The sequence below is a fragment of the Carassius auratus genome, chromosome 24 (assembly GCF_003368295.1).
Source record: "Carassius auratus strain Wakin chromosome 24, ASM336829v1, whole genome shotgun sequence".
Classification (NCBI taxonomy): Eukaryota; Metazoa; Chordata; class Actinopteri; order Cypriniformes; family Cyprinidae; genus Carassius; species Carassius auratus.
Window position 1 is genome coordinate 2,921,922 of NC_039266.1, and position 17,838 is coordinate 2,939,759.

The following is a 17,838-nucleotide window of genomic DNA, read 5'->3' on the forward strand; positions in this document are numbered from 1 at the left end:
GATGGAAGGATAGATAGATAGATAGATAGATAGATAGATAGATAGATAGATAGATAGAAGGATGGAAGGATGGATGGATGGATGGATGGACGGACAGACAGACAGATAGAAAGATAGATAGATAGATAGATAGTAATGGCCTTATTTAATGTAACGTGAGTACTTCAGTTTTTATGAATTTTATTTCTGAGGCTCAAAGTGCATAACAATTTCAAAGACTTTCTTACTAGCAAAATCATTTTAGACCATGTAAAAGTATAAAAACTGACAACCAACTTTATCCAAGTGTATCAATAACATTAAAAACAAATAAAAACTCATGAGATTTAAACTTAAAGTCATGCTAACTGGATGTAAAACATGGCAAAACTTCTCTGCTACATCAATGCAACATTTCTACTAAACAGAAAAACTAACTCTGACTTCAGGCTCAACCTATGAAACTCTCGCATTAGTGTTGTGTCAGCTCTATAATCCGTGTACAGTCCACAGGAAGAGCTCATTATGAGCAGCGGTGAAGAGCTGAGATCCAGACCAGCTGAAGCTGCACATGTGAACCGAGTCACTGTGACACGTGAAATCCTGAAAACGCCCGCTGGACGAATGAATCAGCTTCAGGACGCGTTCTGAAACACAAAGCATCATCAGAATATAACTATATAACTCAAAACACTTTACTTCTTATGCTTTAAAGTAGAACAGCACACTAACGGTTTGATCCAACAGCGATCAGGCTTCCAGTTGAACAGAGACCGAGACAGAGCGCCCAATCAGCAAGAGAGATCGTCCTCAAAACCTGGAACACAAAAACACACACAGAACCAATGACATGACTTGGCCAATAAAAGTGTGTGGAGAGTACACAGTCATGGGCAGAAAGGCCAATAGCGAGTGTTTCAGTACCTGTTTCTTGTAAAGGCAGTAAAAGATGATCTCTTTTTCCACTGCGTAGCCCGTATAGACCACCGTTCCTCTCTCGCTGGGGCTGAACGCAGCCAAACTGGGTGGTAAAGCCGGAGCATCCTGATTAAAAAGACAAAACAAGTTACTTCTTAGTCTTTTCAACTACAATAAACACATGAATAATCAGAGCAGCTCGATGAGATAAGTGTAAACAATATACAAACAAGTTCTAAGTATATTTATTGGCCTAATGCTCATGAATATTAATCACCTTTGGTGAGGTGGGTGCTGGAAATGTCAGCCAATCAAGCAGCTCGCATTTATCCTTCATCCAATCAGCAGCCCAGATGCTGACACGCCTGTCTGCGCTTACAGCCAACCAGAGCTCATTTCCGTCCAGGCCAAACTCCTTATACTAGTAGACATTTATATGAGCACACATGACATCACTCAGCAGCAGTGCTACACGGTTTTGGGGTTGGGATCAAATTGGGAGTTTTCTGATTAAAATGTGATTTAAAATGCAATAAAAATATGCCCCGGGTTTGCTGGGCTTGTTTGTAGGGCTGCACAATCTGTTAAAAAATGATTATTTATCAAACTTACTATATTAATAATAATAATAATTATTATTATTAACAATAATAACAAATTCTTTTATTTTATATAGCATCATTACTAAATACTGGCCAACAAAAAAAGTTATTGTATATTAAAATCACTGTAATTAATAACAATAATACATTATTGTTATTGCTATTATTACAAACTAACAAAAATATATAAAATAATAAGAAAATAAGAAGTTTTACTATTGTAATACTTCACTGTAAAATACAAAAATGACTATTTAAGAAAAATGTATATCAATATTACTATAATTATTAATATTATTACTGTTAATAATAATATCATCAATTTATTATTCATTATAATTATTATTACTATTACTGAATAAAAATATTAAAATTAGAACTGTTACTACTGTAATACTTCACTGTAAAATAAAAGTATTGAAAATAAAATATTCACAGTACATCTGCTGCACAATACTTATATGACGGCTGTGCTAAACTCTTCATGTTCAAAAGCTAAACCATTGTGAGCAGATTGCATTGAAAAGCTTCATTTTGAAACACACAGCACATATTTAATGAATCACAGCTTAAGATAACAGCATTAACTATTATGATCTTGGTATGATCTTTATTTCAGTTGCATTACAATGACCTGTAAGTCTTTGGACACTTAAGTCACACTTTAAAATATGACAATGTTATTAAGTATCTGTATCTTTGTATCTCAAAACTGCAGAATCATTTTCCTTCACTAAATTTAACTTTTCATCTTCATAATATATAATTTCATGTATTTTTAAGCAAGACTTCATATTTTCTAGGTATGGCCCACAATTCCACATCATACACAATGTCGAGTCATTTGCCTTGCAAAACTGAAAACCACAAAATCAAACACACAAGCACGAACCTGTTTGCTGGTGCACTGCACTGTAGTTATGGGCGCCCCCTTGTGGTCCCGGATGGTGCGTACAGTGACTCCAGTGACGGGACTGCTGACAGTAATGAGACCATCACGACCACCAGACAGCAGCACATGACCTACACATTCACACACATGCATATAGTGAACACAACAAAACGCTCACAAAGACACTAAGCACACACACACACACTCACCGTAGTGAGAGTACTGCAGCGCACACACAGACACAGGCTGAGGTTGTAGTTTCAGCTCCATCTCGGCCGACTCCAAGACTGAAGATCCTCACAGTCCCGTCACTGTAACCGCCCGCAACACACACACGCCCGGTGGGCTCATACACACCCCTCGGAGGAGACCAACACACACACTCACAGCTCTGCCACACAGAGAAACATACAGAGACACAAATAATCAATTAACTGCAATGGAAAATTGTTTGATACTCAAGAGTTTGACTGGCGACCAAAAAAAAGATTAGCAATTATTTTTGTGGAAACGGTGATAGATTTATTTTCAGGATTCTTTAATGAACCGAAAGTTCAAAAGAACAGCACTGATGGATATCTTTTATAACATTATAAATGACTTTACAGGCACTTTTGATCAGTTTAATGAATTCTTGCTGAATAAAAGTATTATTTTCATTTAAAAAATAAATAAATAAATAAATAAAAGTTTGTATGAAAATGTTTGATGGCTCTATCGCATTAAAACAACAAAAAAACAAAAAAGAGTGAAATGTCCAAAATTATAATAACTAATAAATATATTGGTGAAGTAAAAAATATATATATATTTGGCAGGAATTCACATACATGAACAAGGATGAAAACACTTTTACCCATTTAAAAAAGTTGTGTGAACAATTTTGTGCTCAGATGGTTGGCTACTATGACCTCCTATTGACACAGACATTGATTGAGCAAACATGAAGTTTGTCAGTGAATTTTGTAATTGAATCCATTTACCGTATTTTTCGGACTATAGGTCGCACCTGAGTTTAAGTCGTATCAGTCCAAAAATACGTCATGATGAGGAAAAAACATATATATGTCACACCGGACTATGAGTCGCTTTTATTTAGACCCAAGAACCAAGAGAAATCATTACCGTCTCCAGCCACGAGAGGGCGCTCTATGTCTTCAGTGTAGACTACAGGAGCACTAGAGCGCCCTCTCGTGGCTGGAGACGGTAATGTTTTCTTGGTCATTCTCGGTTCATGTCAAATTAATTTTGATAAATAAGTCGCACCTGACTATAAGTCGCAGGACCAGCCAAAGTATGAAAAAAAGTGCGACTTATAGTCTGGAAATTACGGTAATAAAAAAGACCCAGCGGCTAGTACCTCTGTGTGTTTATGCTCACCTGGTTCAGCACTTGAAACTGCACCAGCAGCTCGTGGCTCTGCAGCGCCCAAACTCTCACACTGCCGTCCTGCCCACAGGTGGCAAAATGCTGCTCATCTGGACTGCAAACCACACCGTTCACCTACAATGAGAACACAAACTTACTGTTGCTCTTTGAAGCATTTCAGCGTTCGCTATGGATGAATTCCACAGCTGTGTCGTACCTTGCTCTTATGGCCGCTGATCAGCCGTATACTGGTGCTGTCAGCCCAGTTGATGTACCACAGGGTTCCTGCAGTCGTACCCACAATCCCCATGTCCATGACATCATCAAACGCTGCACTGACCACTGTCCCATCCAACAGCAGTTCTTGTTCCAGCTGCACCTGAGCTCTTCCGGAGTCAAAACAAGTGATGCTCTTTTAATTGTTTTTGCCAAAATTAAAGCTAAGGAAATATGTTCGAACTAAATAAGGACACCATGTTTCCACCTCGTTGAAAAAGTAACTTTGTATTTCCCTTAATTGGGAACTTAAATTAACAATGTGAAAATTGCGTGATATAAATGTTTTGTTTATTTTCACGCAATTGCAACTTTATTTTCCACAATGTCAATTTACATCTATTATTTTTATGACTTTTTAAAATGTTTTACTCTTGAGGTTGAAATGGGTTCATATGTCTTTAAACAATCGTTCGAGCTCTTTTTTATGTTTATTTAGATGCTTTATTAAAGACATTTATAATGTTACAAAAAAAGTTATATTTCAAATATTTTCTTCTGTATTCTATATTCTATTCAACAAAGAATGCTAAAAAATGTATCATCCTACCCATCATCCTGTGTTCTGCTGCTCTTGTTATTTGCATTACTGAGACTCTGGACCGAAGCTACAGACCACAGTCTCAATTTTTTGGTGTTACTGCCCGTGACCAGCTTATTCTCACGGCAAACTAACACACCTACACAAATGCAAAAACAAAAACAGTTGCTAATTCAGCTTCCGTGCATCCAAGATCATAAATGTGATCAAAAAAGCAAAACCCCAAACACACCGATCTCTCCTGCATCTGCTTCCCAGGTCACGAAGCAGCGCTGTGTGTTACAGTCCCACACACACACGTGGCCGCTGTTTGTGCCTGTGTACAGGATCCGGCGAGTGCTATAGCACACTGATGTCATCTCCGCCTCCCCGACTGCATCAGGTAAACTTACTTTCTGCACCTGCGGGAGGAGGAAAGCTTACTTTGGCTTCTGTGCTTCTGTGCAGCAGTGTATGCATACTTGAGTTTCTTTCATACGGTGTCTGTATGTACCTGAAGTTCAGTGCTGTTATCCTCTGTTTGTATCCGAGTAAACACAACAGCACTGCTGCCGACGAGTGTCAGCTCATCAGCACTGAATGGACAGAAAGAGGCATCATGCAGCGGGACGGATATCTGAACGGTACAGAGCAGCTCAAACGATCGTGTGCTCCACAGCGCCACCACTGGCTCAGAAAAATAACCTAGGAGCATAATATACTGCACCATTACAAGTTATTCAGTATAAAAGACACTAAATGTATCATCTGTATTAAAGAAAGTCATTACTTGAGGGGATTTTCATGGAATGCCTTGAAATGAAGAACATAATAATATTTATAATATATATATATATATATATTTCATATTATTTAATTGAAAAAAATACAGCTCTAAATATTTATTTAAACATTTTTTGACATGGTTTTGGTTATCATAAAAAAAAGCTTACTACAGTAACCAGGATTATTCTCGTCCCAGAATATGAGAGTGTTATTTTAGTATGTTTAATATACTTGTTAATATTCCGAATTAGACTGCATTTTTATATTTGTTTTCACTTTAATTTAAGTTAGGTTTAGTAATTTGGTTGTGTTTTCTTGTTTTAAATATGTCTATACCGTTATGAATTATTATTTATTTGCACAAATTACAATCATCGATGAATACAATATAACAAATTGTAACAGTCAGTAATAGACAGTAGCACTCGTGAACAGAAATATAGGTCTAAAATAACACTATCGTGTTAACTATTTTTAAAAGAAAAAAAGTTTAATGAGAAATTACTATTTTATATAATAAAATACTATTTTATCATACTTCAGTTAACATTTATTTTATGTTTTAAGTTTTAGTTAACTATAAAAACTCTAATGACTTCCAATTTCTGTGTAAAACAGCCAAAATATTTGTTTGTCAAACTTGTATTTAACTAAGAATATTCCATTAACAGGACCCCATAATGCAAAGCATGAAACACTGACCCACGGAGAGCAGATACATGTCATCCCTGGAAAAAGTCAGGCTCTGCACTGCTTCCTTGTGGTAAGAGAGGCGGTTTCTACAGGAGCCATCTGAAGCATTCCATATGCAGATGAGGCTGCTTTGAGAAGCTCCGCCCCCTGATGCAGATGCAACCATCTGCAGGGTAAATCAGACAGAGGTTTCATTCAAAGGATGCACCTAATTTTGCTAACAATCATTGGTAAACTATTACTAACTACTAATGCAAGCACATGATGATTGTGTGATTTATATAAAGTATTTGCAGTATATACTAAATCATGCACCTGTGCATCATGGGTGATGGTGAGCGTTGAGATCTCCTCTGTGTGGCCGAACCACTGTTTCTGTGAGCCTGTGTGAAGATCCTCAACGACGACAACACACCCACATGTGTACACAAATAAACCTGCACACAAACACACACAAGATGTACAGTAGCTACAAAACAAGTGCGTACAAATGCCAGGGTGAGAAAATAACATTGGCTTGAGGTAAAAATGGTATTTAAATCTACAAAAAAAAGCAGTTAAAGTAAATTAAATTAGCATTAAATTTGATCTGCTCAATTTGCAAAGATTTTTTTAATAGCCAAAAAGATGGATATTTTATGAGACGGATATCATAAAAGAGTTTATACTTGGTTAGTATTTACCTGTGTCTGGATTCCAGACCATATTGTTACGCCCATTGCCATTATAGCCAATCACAGCCTTGAGGCTTAGCCCCGTCTGTCCTGGGGGCGGAGCTACTGTGTTCTAAAGACAAAATAATTGTTAAGGAAAGAAGTGGTCCAAAAAAGACACATTATACAAAAGTATTTTAAATACTTTAAATATTCATAAAACACAATTCACTTTGAGATGAACATATTAATGAATAATGGATTAAAAATAGATACCCGGTCTAACACAGAAGTCTTAAAACGTGGAGTGAAGTGTTTATAACAGTCTGGACGGACTGCTGTGTGATTGTCTTGTATTTTCTCAATCTTTGATTGGTTAGCTGAGAGTGTGGGCGTGTCCTCGTCCTTCACCCACTCTGTCACTCTGAGGAAGGAGGCGTGTTTGGGAGGAGGCGAGTGGGCGTGGCCTGTGGTGGGACTTAGCTGTAGTTCAGTAGTAGAATCGCATAGGAAACCTATAAAAGTAAAGCATTCGAGATGTAACAGTGACTCATTAATGAGGACAAATGCTGATGGACACATACCTTCGCTGTCCTTCAGAGCACTGGAAAGAAAATTCATGACAGGTGGTGAGGAGGGCTGAAACAATGCCTTTCGAGGACTCTCATTGGACAGCTCGGCTCCATTTAGCTCTGCCCAACTGTGATCTGAACAAAGGGAACTAATTAAGAGCTGTCGTACATTTGAACCAACCCTAAAAATAAATAATAATAAATAAATAAAAAATGTATATATACATGTATACTATTACAAATCTATATATATATTAGTATAGTTATGAAAAACACATATGCACACTTTTTTGCATAACATTAGTGAAAATGTTTATTTTAAATTTTAATAATGCAATAATAAAATCATTTTTATAATACAATTTAAAGGTCATAAAACATAGATAATTTTCTATATGGAAACATAAAGGAACATTTTATTCATTTGATTTTGCATGATTTGTGAGATTGACCTAAGCATTCACAAGCTTCATTTAACAAGAGACAAAAATTTATATTTAGCTTAACATACCTGATTTACAAGGGAAGACTTTTATATCTGGAGACCTAGTAAAGAAAGAGTTTAACAAATACTAGTTACTTATAACAAATAACTAGAGATGAGTTCAAAACAATACTTTGATTGGTACCATGTACAGTATAATGGAAAACATAATAGATGTCTTACTTGCAGTTCGCAGCTTCCTGTGGAGGTGCCAGGAAGTCCCAGAAGAAGAGGGCGTCGCCTACAGTGACCACACCCTTCTGATCAGGTGTGAACCTCACCTGCCTAATGGGCTCTGAGTGACCAATAAACACCTGGAGGAGAAACGGACACATTCTTGATCTCATTCATCATCTGAACATCATCAAATCCAGCATTCAAGCAAACATACCTGTGAATTGACGTCCAGGTGCATGTCATAGTCCCACACCTTCAGAGAGTTCTGACCGGCCGTCAGCAAATAACGGCCATCTTCACTGACCGCCAGAGACACACACGGATGCTTATGCACCTCACATACCTGTAAGAACATGAATATTGATTCTGAAATCTGATATTTAAATGTTTTCAGAAAGAGCTCGCCCTTCAGTTTTTCACCTGTCTGAGCAGTTGTCCTGTATGTGTGTCAATCCAGAGGATCTTATTGGCGGATGTGGTGATGAGCAGGTGTGACAGTGACGTGGGTGAGAAACACACATTCAGGGCAGAGTCCAGCGTTGTGCTCTCAACATCCAGAATACTCACATCCACCCGGAGTAACTGTGACACACACAAATAAACACTCTTCAGCACATACAGTATGTCACAAATTGTTTTGTTATTGGTAACTAAAACAAACTATTACAATCATTTAAAACATCTGAATAAAGCTGAAATAAAATACAAATAATAACATTTTAATATTACATGAAAAACTTGGTAATGGAATGCTAAATTAAAAAATGCTAAAACTAAAAGTGAAATAAAAATAAACTAAAGCTACTGATACATTTAAAAGTATATTTATATAGGACAATATTCACCTTTAATATACCAATAGACATATGTTTTGAAAACAAAAACTAATAATGACAAAAGTAAACAGCAAAATGATAAAAAATGTAACTAAAGAGAAAATTAAATTTAGACATGTTGCCCTTGCAAGTAACAGAAATAAGTTTTTATGTAATAGATTACTAAAAAGAAAAAATAAAGCTAAATAAAAATAATAAAAGCTTAATTAATAAAACTTAAAACTAAAATTAAAATGAAACCTGAAAAAATAAATAAATATTAATAAATAATATGATAGTATAGAAATAACAATGGTTGTAAATCGCTGTTTAAAACAATATACTGAACTTGAAATCAGTACAATTTAATAATACATTTTCAATAATAAATGTGAAAAATAAATTGAGCTTAAATTCAAAATTAACTAAAATGGAAAAGAAAAAAAAAAAAAAAAGGAAAAATAGTTAAATGTCCCAGATTCATTTGGCTTTCATTTTTTATAGGAAGGTGGTAAGTAGACATGAAAGAAACAGTGAGAAAGACAATGGGATCTGGTCATCTGATTCAGATGCTGTCACAAAATGCTTTCCTGGTTCTGATGTACCTCATTAAGTGACTGAGCTTCCATGATCGTGACAATGTATTCGGTCGGACCAACTAGTGCCAGACAGCGGCTGTCAGAGCTCACGGCCAAAGTATCCGGGCCACAATTCACACTCCATGCAACCGCATTACCTTCGAAACATTAACAATAATTCAGAATGCTGGATCTACACAGATATTTCAGATCTCCTGAAAAGCTTCTCTACAAATGTGTACTTTACAGTATATCGTGCTGTAAGAGCGACCGTTTACTCACTCAGAACACGGACCACATGATGGTCATGTTGAGAAGAGTTATAAAGTACCAAGTATCCAAGAGCACCAGCGCTATACAGACCCTGACCATCAGGAGAATAAATCACACACTCAACTGATCCACAGTGCTGCCTGCAAACACACACACACACACACGCACACACACACACGCACACACACACACACACAGAAAGAAGAACAGCATTTATTGAAAACAGAAATCTTTTGTGACATTGATCAATAGTGACAGTAAAGACATTTATAGTTTAGTTAATTCTTAATAAAAGTATTCATTTCTCTTAAAAAAACACCTTACTGATCCCAAACTTCTGAACGGTCATTACATACTTAGTAAACATTACAGAGTGCTAAAATGTGTTGATTTGTCAGAACAAAGTGTGTACGTACCTGTGCTGGGCCATTAGGCTTGATGTTTGGATATCAAACACCCTGACAGTTCCAGAGCTCGATCCACAGGCGAAGAGAGGCATGCTGGGATGGAACGCAACTGAACAGGGACTTTCATCATCATCAGAAACAAAATCATAGAGCTACAAGACAAATAAGAGATTGCTTTAATGTAATACCAGTCCATGTCTGTCGTCTGTGCAGCCACCAGACATGCCATGCATGTTTCAATACAAATATTCCCATAACTGACCTGTTGCATGGTGTCCATGTCCCACACCCGTACAGTGCTGTCTCTGGACACTGTGGTGATCCGCCGTCTAACGCAGTCCACACTAAAGCCCAAAACACTTGCTGTGTGCGACCTCATCAGTGTACGATAACCCCGGCTACTGACATCCAGATACCCAAGATTCCCTGTGGCTGTGGCGGCTAGAACTCTCGAGCCATCCGAGGACACACACACCAAACTGACAGGCCCCTCGTGCTCTGCAAACACACCAAAACCTCAGTGATTCATGAAGTTAGTTTAAGCAAGCGAGACAATTTATTGTGAGAGTGACTGACAGTAGAGCACTGACCCGCCTCTAAGAAAACAGATGAGAAGTCAAGAGGCCACAGACGCATGAATCCGTCCTCTGAACCAGTAACACAGAATTCATCACACACACTGATGCTATTCACTGCAATACCAGCGCCTGGAAATGCATGTATAATACAGTCAATTATAAATGAATACTACGTTTGTTTGTTTTTTTACCATAGTTCTCAATTATGATTAAAAAGTGATTTTAGAGATGAAAGACAAAAAACTAATTAAAAAAAAATTATTTCCATTGGAATTTTTTTTTTATATTGCAATGATATTTTTAGTGATTAATAAAGCAAAAAAAAATTATAACTAATGAAAATTATAAATTCCACCATGCACATTTCATTTTTATTTTTTATTTAATTTAACTGTTTGGTAAAAAAAAGAAGAAGTTTTTTTTACTTTTGCAGAAAAACTGATAGGAATGAAAGATTCTGATTTGGACCGAAATTAAATCAAATAATGAAGTGTCTAAAGACCCTAGACAGAAAATAATTATTGTTATTATTGCTGCCCACAAAATATAAATTCTCACCTGTGCTAAAGGTCTGTTTCTCCCTTTGGTGGGCGTGGGTCTCCTGAGCTGGGAGGAGCCTCCTGATGTTTTTTATTGCCACAGCGACATAATCGATCTCTAGGATGTGACCACTCCTACTGCTGACAAACCTGCTCCAATCACAAATCACCTCAGGATGAGATCACATCATTAATGTGAGCAGGTCTGTAAACTACAGTCATTTATGTGGACAGTGTAGAGTTTAATGTACTCACAGTGTGCGCTCATCCACTGGACGATCCTGAGTGTGTCCTTGCTCGAAGGCGAGGTCAGTAAACTCTAAATTGTGATACTGTCCCAGATTCACCGGACATGAGCGTAGAGAACCGCCACGCACACGCCACAGACGTATGTTACCTAAACCACACGACACCATACTGCACACACAAACACATAATCACAACCCTGTTAATGATATCTATCATACTGTACATGCATTTGCCCACTCCACATTAAATATCTAATATGTTCTGAATGGCTGTAACAATATAAATATATATGCACACCGTGTTTCATCAAAGAATGCTATTCTCATTGCCTGGATGTCCACATCTGTGTGTGCTTTAGCCAAGACAGGAACCACACTTCCTTCTGCCACACGCCGAGTGTTCCAAAGGACCACCGTCTAAACCAGCAAATAAAAATAAAAACACAAAAATACACAATATATAAATATATTTTTAAGTACAGTTCCTTATATGCAAAACACTTACAGTTTTGTTGTGGCTGTCTTTCCCTACGCCACACAGCACTCCTCCACTCTGAGAGAAACTGAAACAACAAAAAAACATCACCTGAGCTTGAGAAATCCAGCTGGCATGGCACACAGTGACAGATCTGCTGTAAATGTGTGTTTGTTGTACCTGAGCAGATTCAGAGCATGTGTGTGTGTGGGAATGATGGTCTGACACACTCCTCTGCTGTAGCTCCAGAGACGAATCAGACTGTTTGCGCCCATCTGAGCGGATGCCAACAAAGCAGAGCTGCTATTTAACGCCAGAGCTGAGACCTAACAAACAATAAGAACACATCAGCATGAAATCAGTGTCAGCTAGACTAACTATAACTTAAAATGCTGTGTATGATAAGGTAACGATCATATTTATAAACTATATTTAGTGGATGAACTATGTTATCCACTAGCCTGGATACAAACCCCACACTAATTAAACTCTATACTAATGTGACAAGCTGCTATATTGTTTGACATAATATTTACAATAACAATAAGTTGTTTAAAGAATAGTAAATAAAATAATACGTACTAAATACTACACTTAATATCACAAATACATATTTATGTAATAATAATATAATATAAATCAAACAATGTATTTTATCATGTTACTATTGTACACTGTAACAGTTTTTTAAAAGCAATGCAAGCCACTGTAAAAGCTGTCAGTTACAGTGACTGTACCATGGTTTATTCCACTTCACATCATGCAAACCACCACTAAAACTTGATAAAATTACTGTAATTTTGTAAAACTATTATTTAATTATTTAAACTTTTGACGCTCTAGCGGTTAATAAACAGAACTGCTTGCGTCTTGTGGAAGAACATCGTAGCCGGAACTACTTCTCTCTGTTTATGTCTATGAAGAATCACAAAGGTACTGGGTTACTCCGCCGCGGTACCCCCGAAGCAATCTAAAATAGTCTGAATATAAACACTTATTATAGGAGTACCCTAGTGATTCAGGACAAGCTAAAAACAGGTTTGGAAAATGGATTCATGGTGTACTCGCTTATTATATACATTTTTCTACATTTTGAACACAAAGTTACGGACCGCAGCTCTGATTGGTTGTTTCTCTTACCGCTCCCGGTAAGCAGTTCTGTTTATTAACCGCTAGAGTGTCAAAAGTTACCGACTGCAGCTTTAAGTGAGTGTTTGTTTATAAAATGTTTTTTTTTTTTAAAGACCTTATCTGTGTGTCCAATGAAGAATCTCTGTTGTCCGGAAGAAACTGTCATGCTGACGATAACGGCGTGACAAGGATACACAACTTCCTCTCCATCAGACGTCCACACAGCCTGAGAGACAACACAACATCAGGTAAAGCAATTAAAATCATTTATTACATGCTATAATCAATGCATTAAATGTTGATTTCCAGATGGTGTATTTTTGTGCCCCTTTTATTGTGTGTTCGTGTGTCACTCACACATCTCACTGTAGCTCCCCCGAAGCCAATAATTCTGTTCAGCTTCAGAATGGGGTCAGGATACAACTTCTGAAATATAAACAGAGACCCTCCAAATTACCACATCACACAAAAAGAGCCTATCATGTAAGTCTTGCTTTGATGCGCATTAACCTGAGGTTTCTTCACTGGTTGCTCAGAAGACAGAGAGACAGGCCGAGGAGATGCTGCATTGATCACCTAAGATGAAAGATTTAGATTGTTTCTTCCAAATTCTTGTCTTGCTAGGATTTCAACTGAGGAAACTAATCTTGTATCTACTTTACTTACTGTGATTTCCTCCTCACTGTCTGTCGTGTGTGTATAGACGTCATCCTCGCAGTGAGCGTAGACATGAACTCCAGCATCATCAGAATGCACGACTGTGACCTGTTCGTCCGCCTGTGACCTTTGACCCGGTGACCCCGGGCTCTCTGAGCCTCCAGAGTGTGCATAATTCAGCTCAGGCACAAGCTTTGTCTGGTTTGCTGAACGCTGCTTAGTGCGCTACACAGAGAGAAAGAAGAGAAAGAGAGAGAAAAGCCATTAGGGGGTTGTAAATGTCAACATTAGATGCACCGGAGTGAAGCTGAAATGAAGTTCACACAAACACTCACTCTCGCAGGTTTGGGGGTGGTGATCTGCTGGATGAGGGAGACTCTGTCTTGTACAGGTTTACTGATCTTTACAGCATGACGCTCTTCTCTTTGAGGACTTTTTTCGGCTGAGACTGTGGAGTGAGCATATGGTTTCATCAGATAAAATGCACAGCGTTGTCTGCGATTGTGTGCGTTTGCATGCTCAAGAAGACTCACTTTTAGTTTCACTGCTGGATCCTTTTTGTATGGAATCAAATGGTAACTTTGTTCCATCTGAGGGAAACCTGTCAGTTACACACAAGAGGTTCTGTGTTTGCAATAAACATTCTGAAACAATGAAATAACACTGGTTTGTGAATCACTGACCTTATTTAAATGCACATCAATCATTTAACAATATTCTATTTAGTATTCAGATTTACACAATTATTATACAGACAATATCTTGATTCCACAAATTCTAGAATATGCTTCTTTTAATCTGAAATTTGTTGCATGTAATTACCTTATGCCTAAAATCCACAAAAAGGACTTCAGTCTTATGTAGTGTTGTCGGGAATTTTTTTTTTAAATTGAAAAGCATTTGTAAAAAGTGCTAACTAATTTGTGCAAAGGCAGTAAAAAAAATGTTATAACTGAGTATACTGTGTAACGACAGCATCTAGAATCTCTCAAGAAAGTTAATAGTTAATACTAATAGACCTTAAATGAAATGAGATATGCATTTAAACATAGTTATTAATGAATATCAAGTGAACATGAGCAGCTTAAACATATACGGACAACCTATTAACTTCAAAAAAGTTTATTAAAGAAACAGCTCACCAAAAAAAACATCTGAAACTATTCCTGTAAGCAAGGTGTTTGTTTAACAGAAATGTGTTCTCCTAATTCTCCACAACAGGTTACACTCACCTAATGTAATCATACAAGTCGTGCCATCTCTGGCCTTTCAGTACAGGGAAACACATTTCTCTGGGCATCGGTGCAGTGCAATCTGACAACATCACACCAGATTGCCTGAACTCAGAGAATGACAGACCTACAATAAAAAAAAAAAAAAGATTATTGCGTAATAATAATACATGTAATTTTTATAGCACCTTTCCAGAGTGCAAAGACTTAAGATGGAAATGTACCGGGGTCAAACAGCAGGTCGCTGGTGATGATATTTTTAACAGACATATTGGAACAGAGTTTGATGCTCTTTAGGTGACTGTGGGTTCTGTTGAGGTAAACCGAGAGCACATAATGTAGATCCATTGTCAAGCACGTCCACCTCGTGCTCGGCGGCGCATGGCCCACTAAACCTGAAATGCACAAGTTATCAATCAGTGACTTCAAAAAATGGTTGCTGCATGTAGAGAACATCATAATAAAAAACTAAAAGTGTGAGATACCTTGTTTTGCAGTACAGGCCGTATTCTCATACACTGAACCGTGTGCAGCTCCACACAGAAAAGGGAACTGTAGCCATGTCGCCGTGGACTTGAACTCTTTGAACATGTTAGAAAACGAAACACGGATCACCTGACCTTCCTGAATGATGAAAAAGACAACAAATAGCGATAAATCAAAAGAAAAATCATCATACACACATGTGTAGATCAGTATAATTACATCAACCAGGAACAATGTTTATATTGTTAGTTAAAACTAAAGAAACTAAAAATCGTTTTCGGTCATTGATAAAACAATATTAGATGAACAATTTAAAAATGAGAGATTTTGCTTTGGCGATGCAAATAAGTTTAAGTTGAGGAACTAAAATTACTAAAACTAAAACCTTAATAATAAATTAATTAAAATTATGTAGAAATATAAAAAATATATATATAAAAAAAAATCAAACTACAAATAAAATTAAACCTGAAAATATTAAATATTTTTTCGGAATGATAAACAAAGTAACAAAGAGTGATGAATCAAAAGAAAAATTATCCAAATATATGCATATAATCATTATAATAGAAATACTACCAAAGGCCTTATTTGTAAACATAGCAACATTGCATAATTATTCACATAAAACTACACTTTTCACCTCAACAGCAATGTCTAAATGCACTATGAAGTGTTTGTTTGGGCTGGGTCTGAACAGCAGGTAAAGGTATCGTCCGGTGAGACACAGAGACTGGCTGCTGGTTTTGGGCAGGAGGATGTAGTTACTGGCCGGTATGGAGCCGCGGATCCGGAACACAGAACACTTCAGGCTCTTATCCTACCGATAAACAACACAGTACAATATGATAAATATATGAATACAAAAACTGAATGCTAATGAGAATCCTCTGTAGTAACATCATCATATTATAGTCTCATAAGAAAGGAACAACCTCCTACCATGTATGTGGTGACGTCTCCCTCTTTGCTGACTTTCTTCCATTCTTCTATCTTCATATGTTTGAAGATATTCACATACGGCTGCTGCCACAGAGCTGATAGAGAGACAGAGGCACATCAATCACTGCTGTATGTTTATTTTAGATACACCCCCTCTGCATGTGTGCTGTACATAGTTAAAGGGTTAGTTCACCCAAAAATGAAAATTATGTAATTAATGACTCACCCTCATGTCGTTCCAAACCCGTGAGATCTCCGTTCATCTTTGGAACACAGTTTAAGATATTTAAGATTTAGTCCAGGAGCCTCTGTCCCTCTATTGAAAATGTATGTACGGTCTACTGTCCATGTCCAGAAAGGTAAGAAAAACATCATCAAAGTAGTCCATGTGACATCAGAGGGTCAGTTAGAATTTGTTGAAGTATCGAAAATAAATTTTGGTCCAAAAATAAAAAAATTTCAACTTTATTCAGCATTGTCTTCTCTTCCGGGTTGTGTTGTGAGCAGTATACCGTACATAATTTTTTTAATTTTTCAAGCTCTCGGAACAAATTTAAAATATCTTAAACTGTTTTTCCTAAGATGAACGGAGGTCTTGCGGGTTTGGAACCTTACGGGGTTGGAGTCATTAATGACATAATTTTTGGGTGAACTAACTCTTTAACAGCACTGTGAGAGAAGGTTTAGATAAATCTGTAAAAAAAAAAAAAAGAAAAGTGTATAATAACCAAATAATACAAATAAGATTAAACTATAAAATAGATTAAAATAAATTAATTGATTAAAATAAAATAAATAAATAAATGAATAATACAAACGCCCAACATTTCAGGAGTGAGTAGGAACAAAATTATATGAATAATAAATTAAAATACAAATTAAATAAAATAAACAATAAAATAATAGTAGTTACAAACGTAAGATAATAGAAAAGAAACATTCTCTAAATAATATTTAACACATATTTATAATGTTCATTTTCCACAAACTAAATTAAATCTTAATACACGACAATTACACTTAATTTTATGGGGTCTATGACATCTGCAGGGTTAAAAACCTCTTTTGAAGGGTATAAAATCTGTACTGTACTGCGTTATAATGATTTGGACACTGTGTTCTGCTGTATTGTATGTACATATTGGGCTGTAGTGTATATTCCATCTTTCAACGAAGGAATTAATTCAGTCCAGGTCCATTTCAGATGCTTATTACTCATATAGTGAAGTGTTTAATAGGTAATGCAATCTTACCTCTGGATGACATTATTGTTTACTTCACGGGTCTGATTCACCTGTTGACAGCTAGCGGACTGTACGTTAGCTCACAAACTACCAGGAATTAACTGACTTCGGTCTCCTACGAGTCCAGAAAGATATTATCAATCACAGCACCTAATTTCATCGTGGTACAGACTTTAGTTTTCGGTTTTGGTCGCAGTTATAGGGGTTTTGAAGGTCTGTGAGTTTGTTGTGCCGTTGCCAGTTGATGAATCGTTCATCTGCTCGCGCTGCAGAGACCGCCGCGACGCGTTCGAACGGCATGACGTAAGCCGTA

The 17,838-nt window shown here is 36.8% G+C and overlaps 1 protein-coding gene across 1 annotated transcript; it reads right to left on the reverse strand.

Annotated features, from left to right (window-relative positions):
• Positions 1 to 204: 204 nt before the first annotated feature.
• LOC113042090 (WD repeat-containing protein 90-like) lies at positions 205 to 17,800 on the reverse strand. Its single transcript, XM_026200666.1, is given in 43 exon segments — positions 205 to 626; positions 712 to 796; positions 904 to 1,023; positions 1,175 to 1,318; positions 2,392 to 2,522; positions 2,601 to 2,676; positions 2,678 to 2,782; positions 3,772 to 3,894; positions 3,977 to 4,145; positions 4,586 to 4,715; positions 4,809 to 4,977; positions 5,070 to 5,260; positions 6,044 to 6,200; positions 6,350 to 6,471; positions 6,718 to 6,820; positions 6,964 to 7,202; positions 7,272 to 7,394; positions 7,771 to 7,805; positions 7,927 to 8,057; positions 8,135 to 8,263; positions 8,341 to 8,502; positions 9,341 to 9,471; positions 9,596 to 9,726; positions 10,003 to 10,145; positions 10,256 to 10,491; positions 10,584 to 10,700; positions 11,130 to 11,260; positions 11,366 to 11,527; positions 11,657 to 11,775; positions 11,864 to 11,921; positions 12,014 to 12,159; positions 13,080 to 13,190; positions 13,322 to 13,390; positions 13,475 to 13,540; positions 13,631 to 13,846; positions 13,957 to 14,069; positions 14,155 to 14,222; positions 14,854 to 14,980; positions 15,078 to 15,248; positions 15,339 to 15,477; positions 15,983 to 16,159; positions 16,282 to 16,376; positions 17,535 to 17,800. Coding segments are annotated over 43 exon segments (5,541 nt in total). The 5' UTR covers positions 17,548 to 17,800; the 3' UTR covers positions 205 to 468.
• Positions 17,801 to 17,838: the final 38 nt, after the last annotated feature.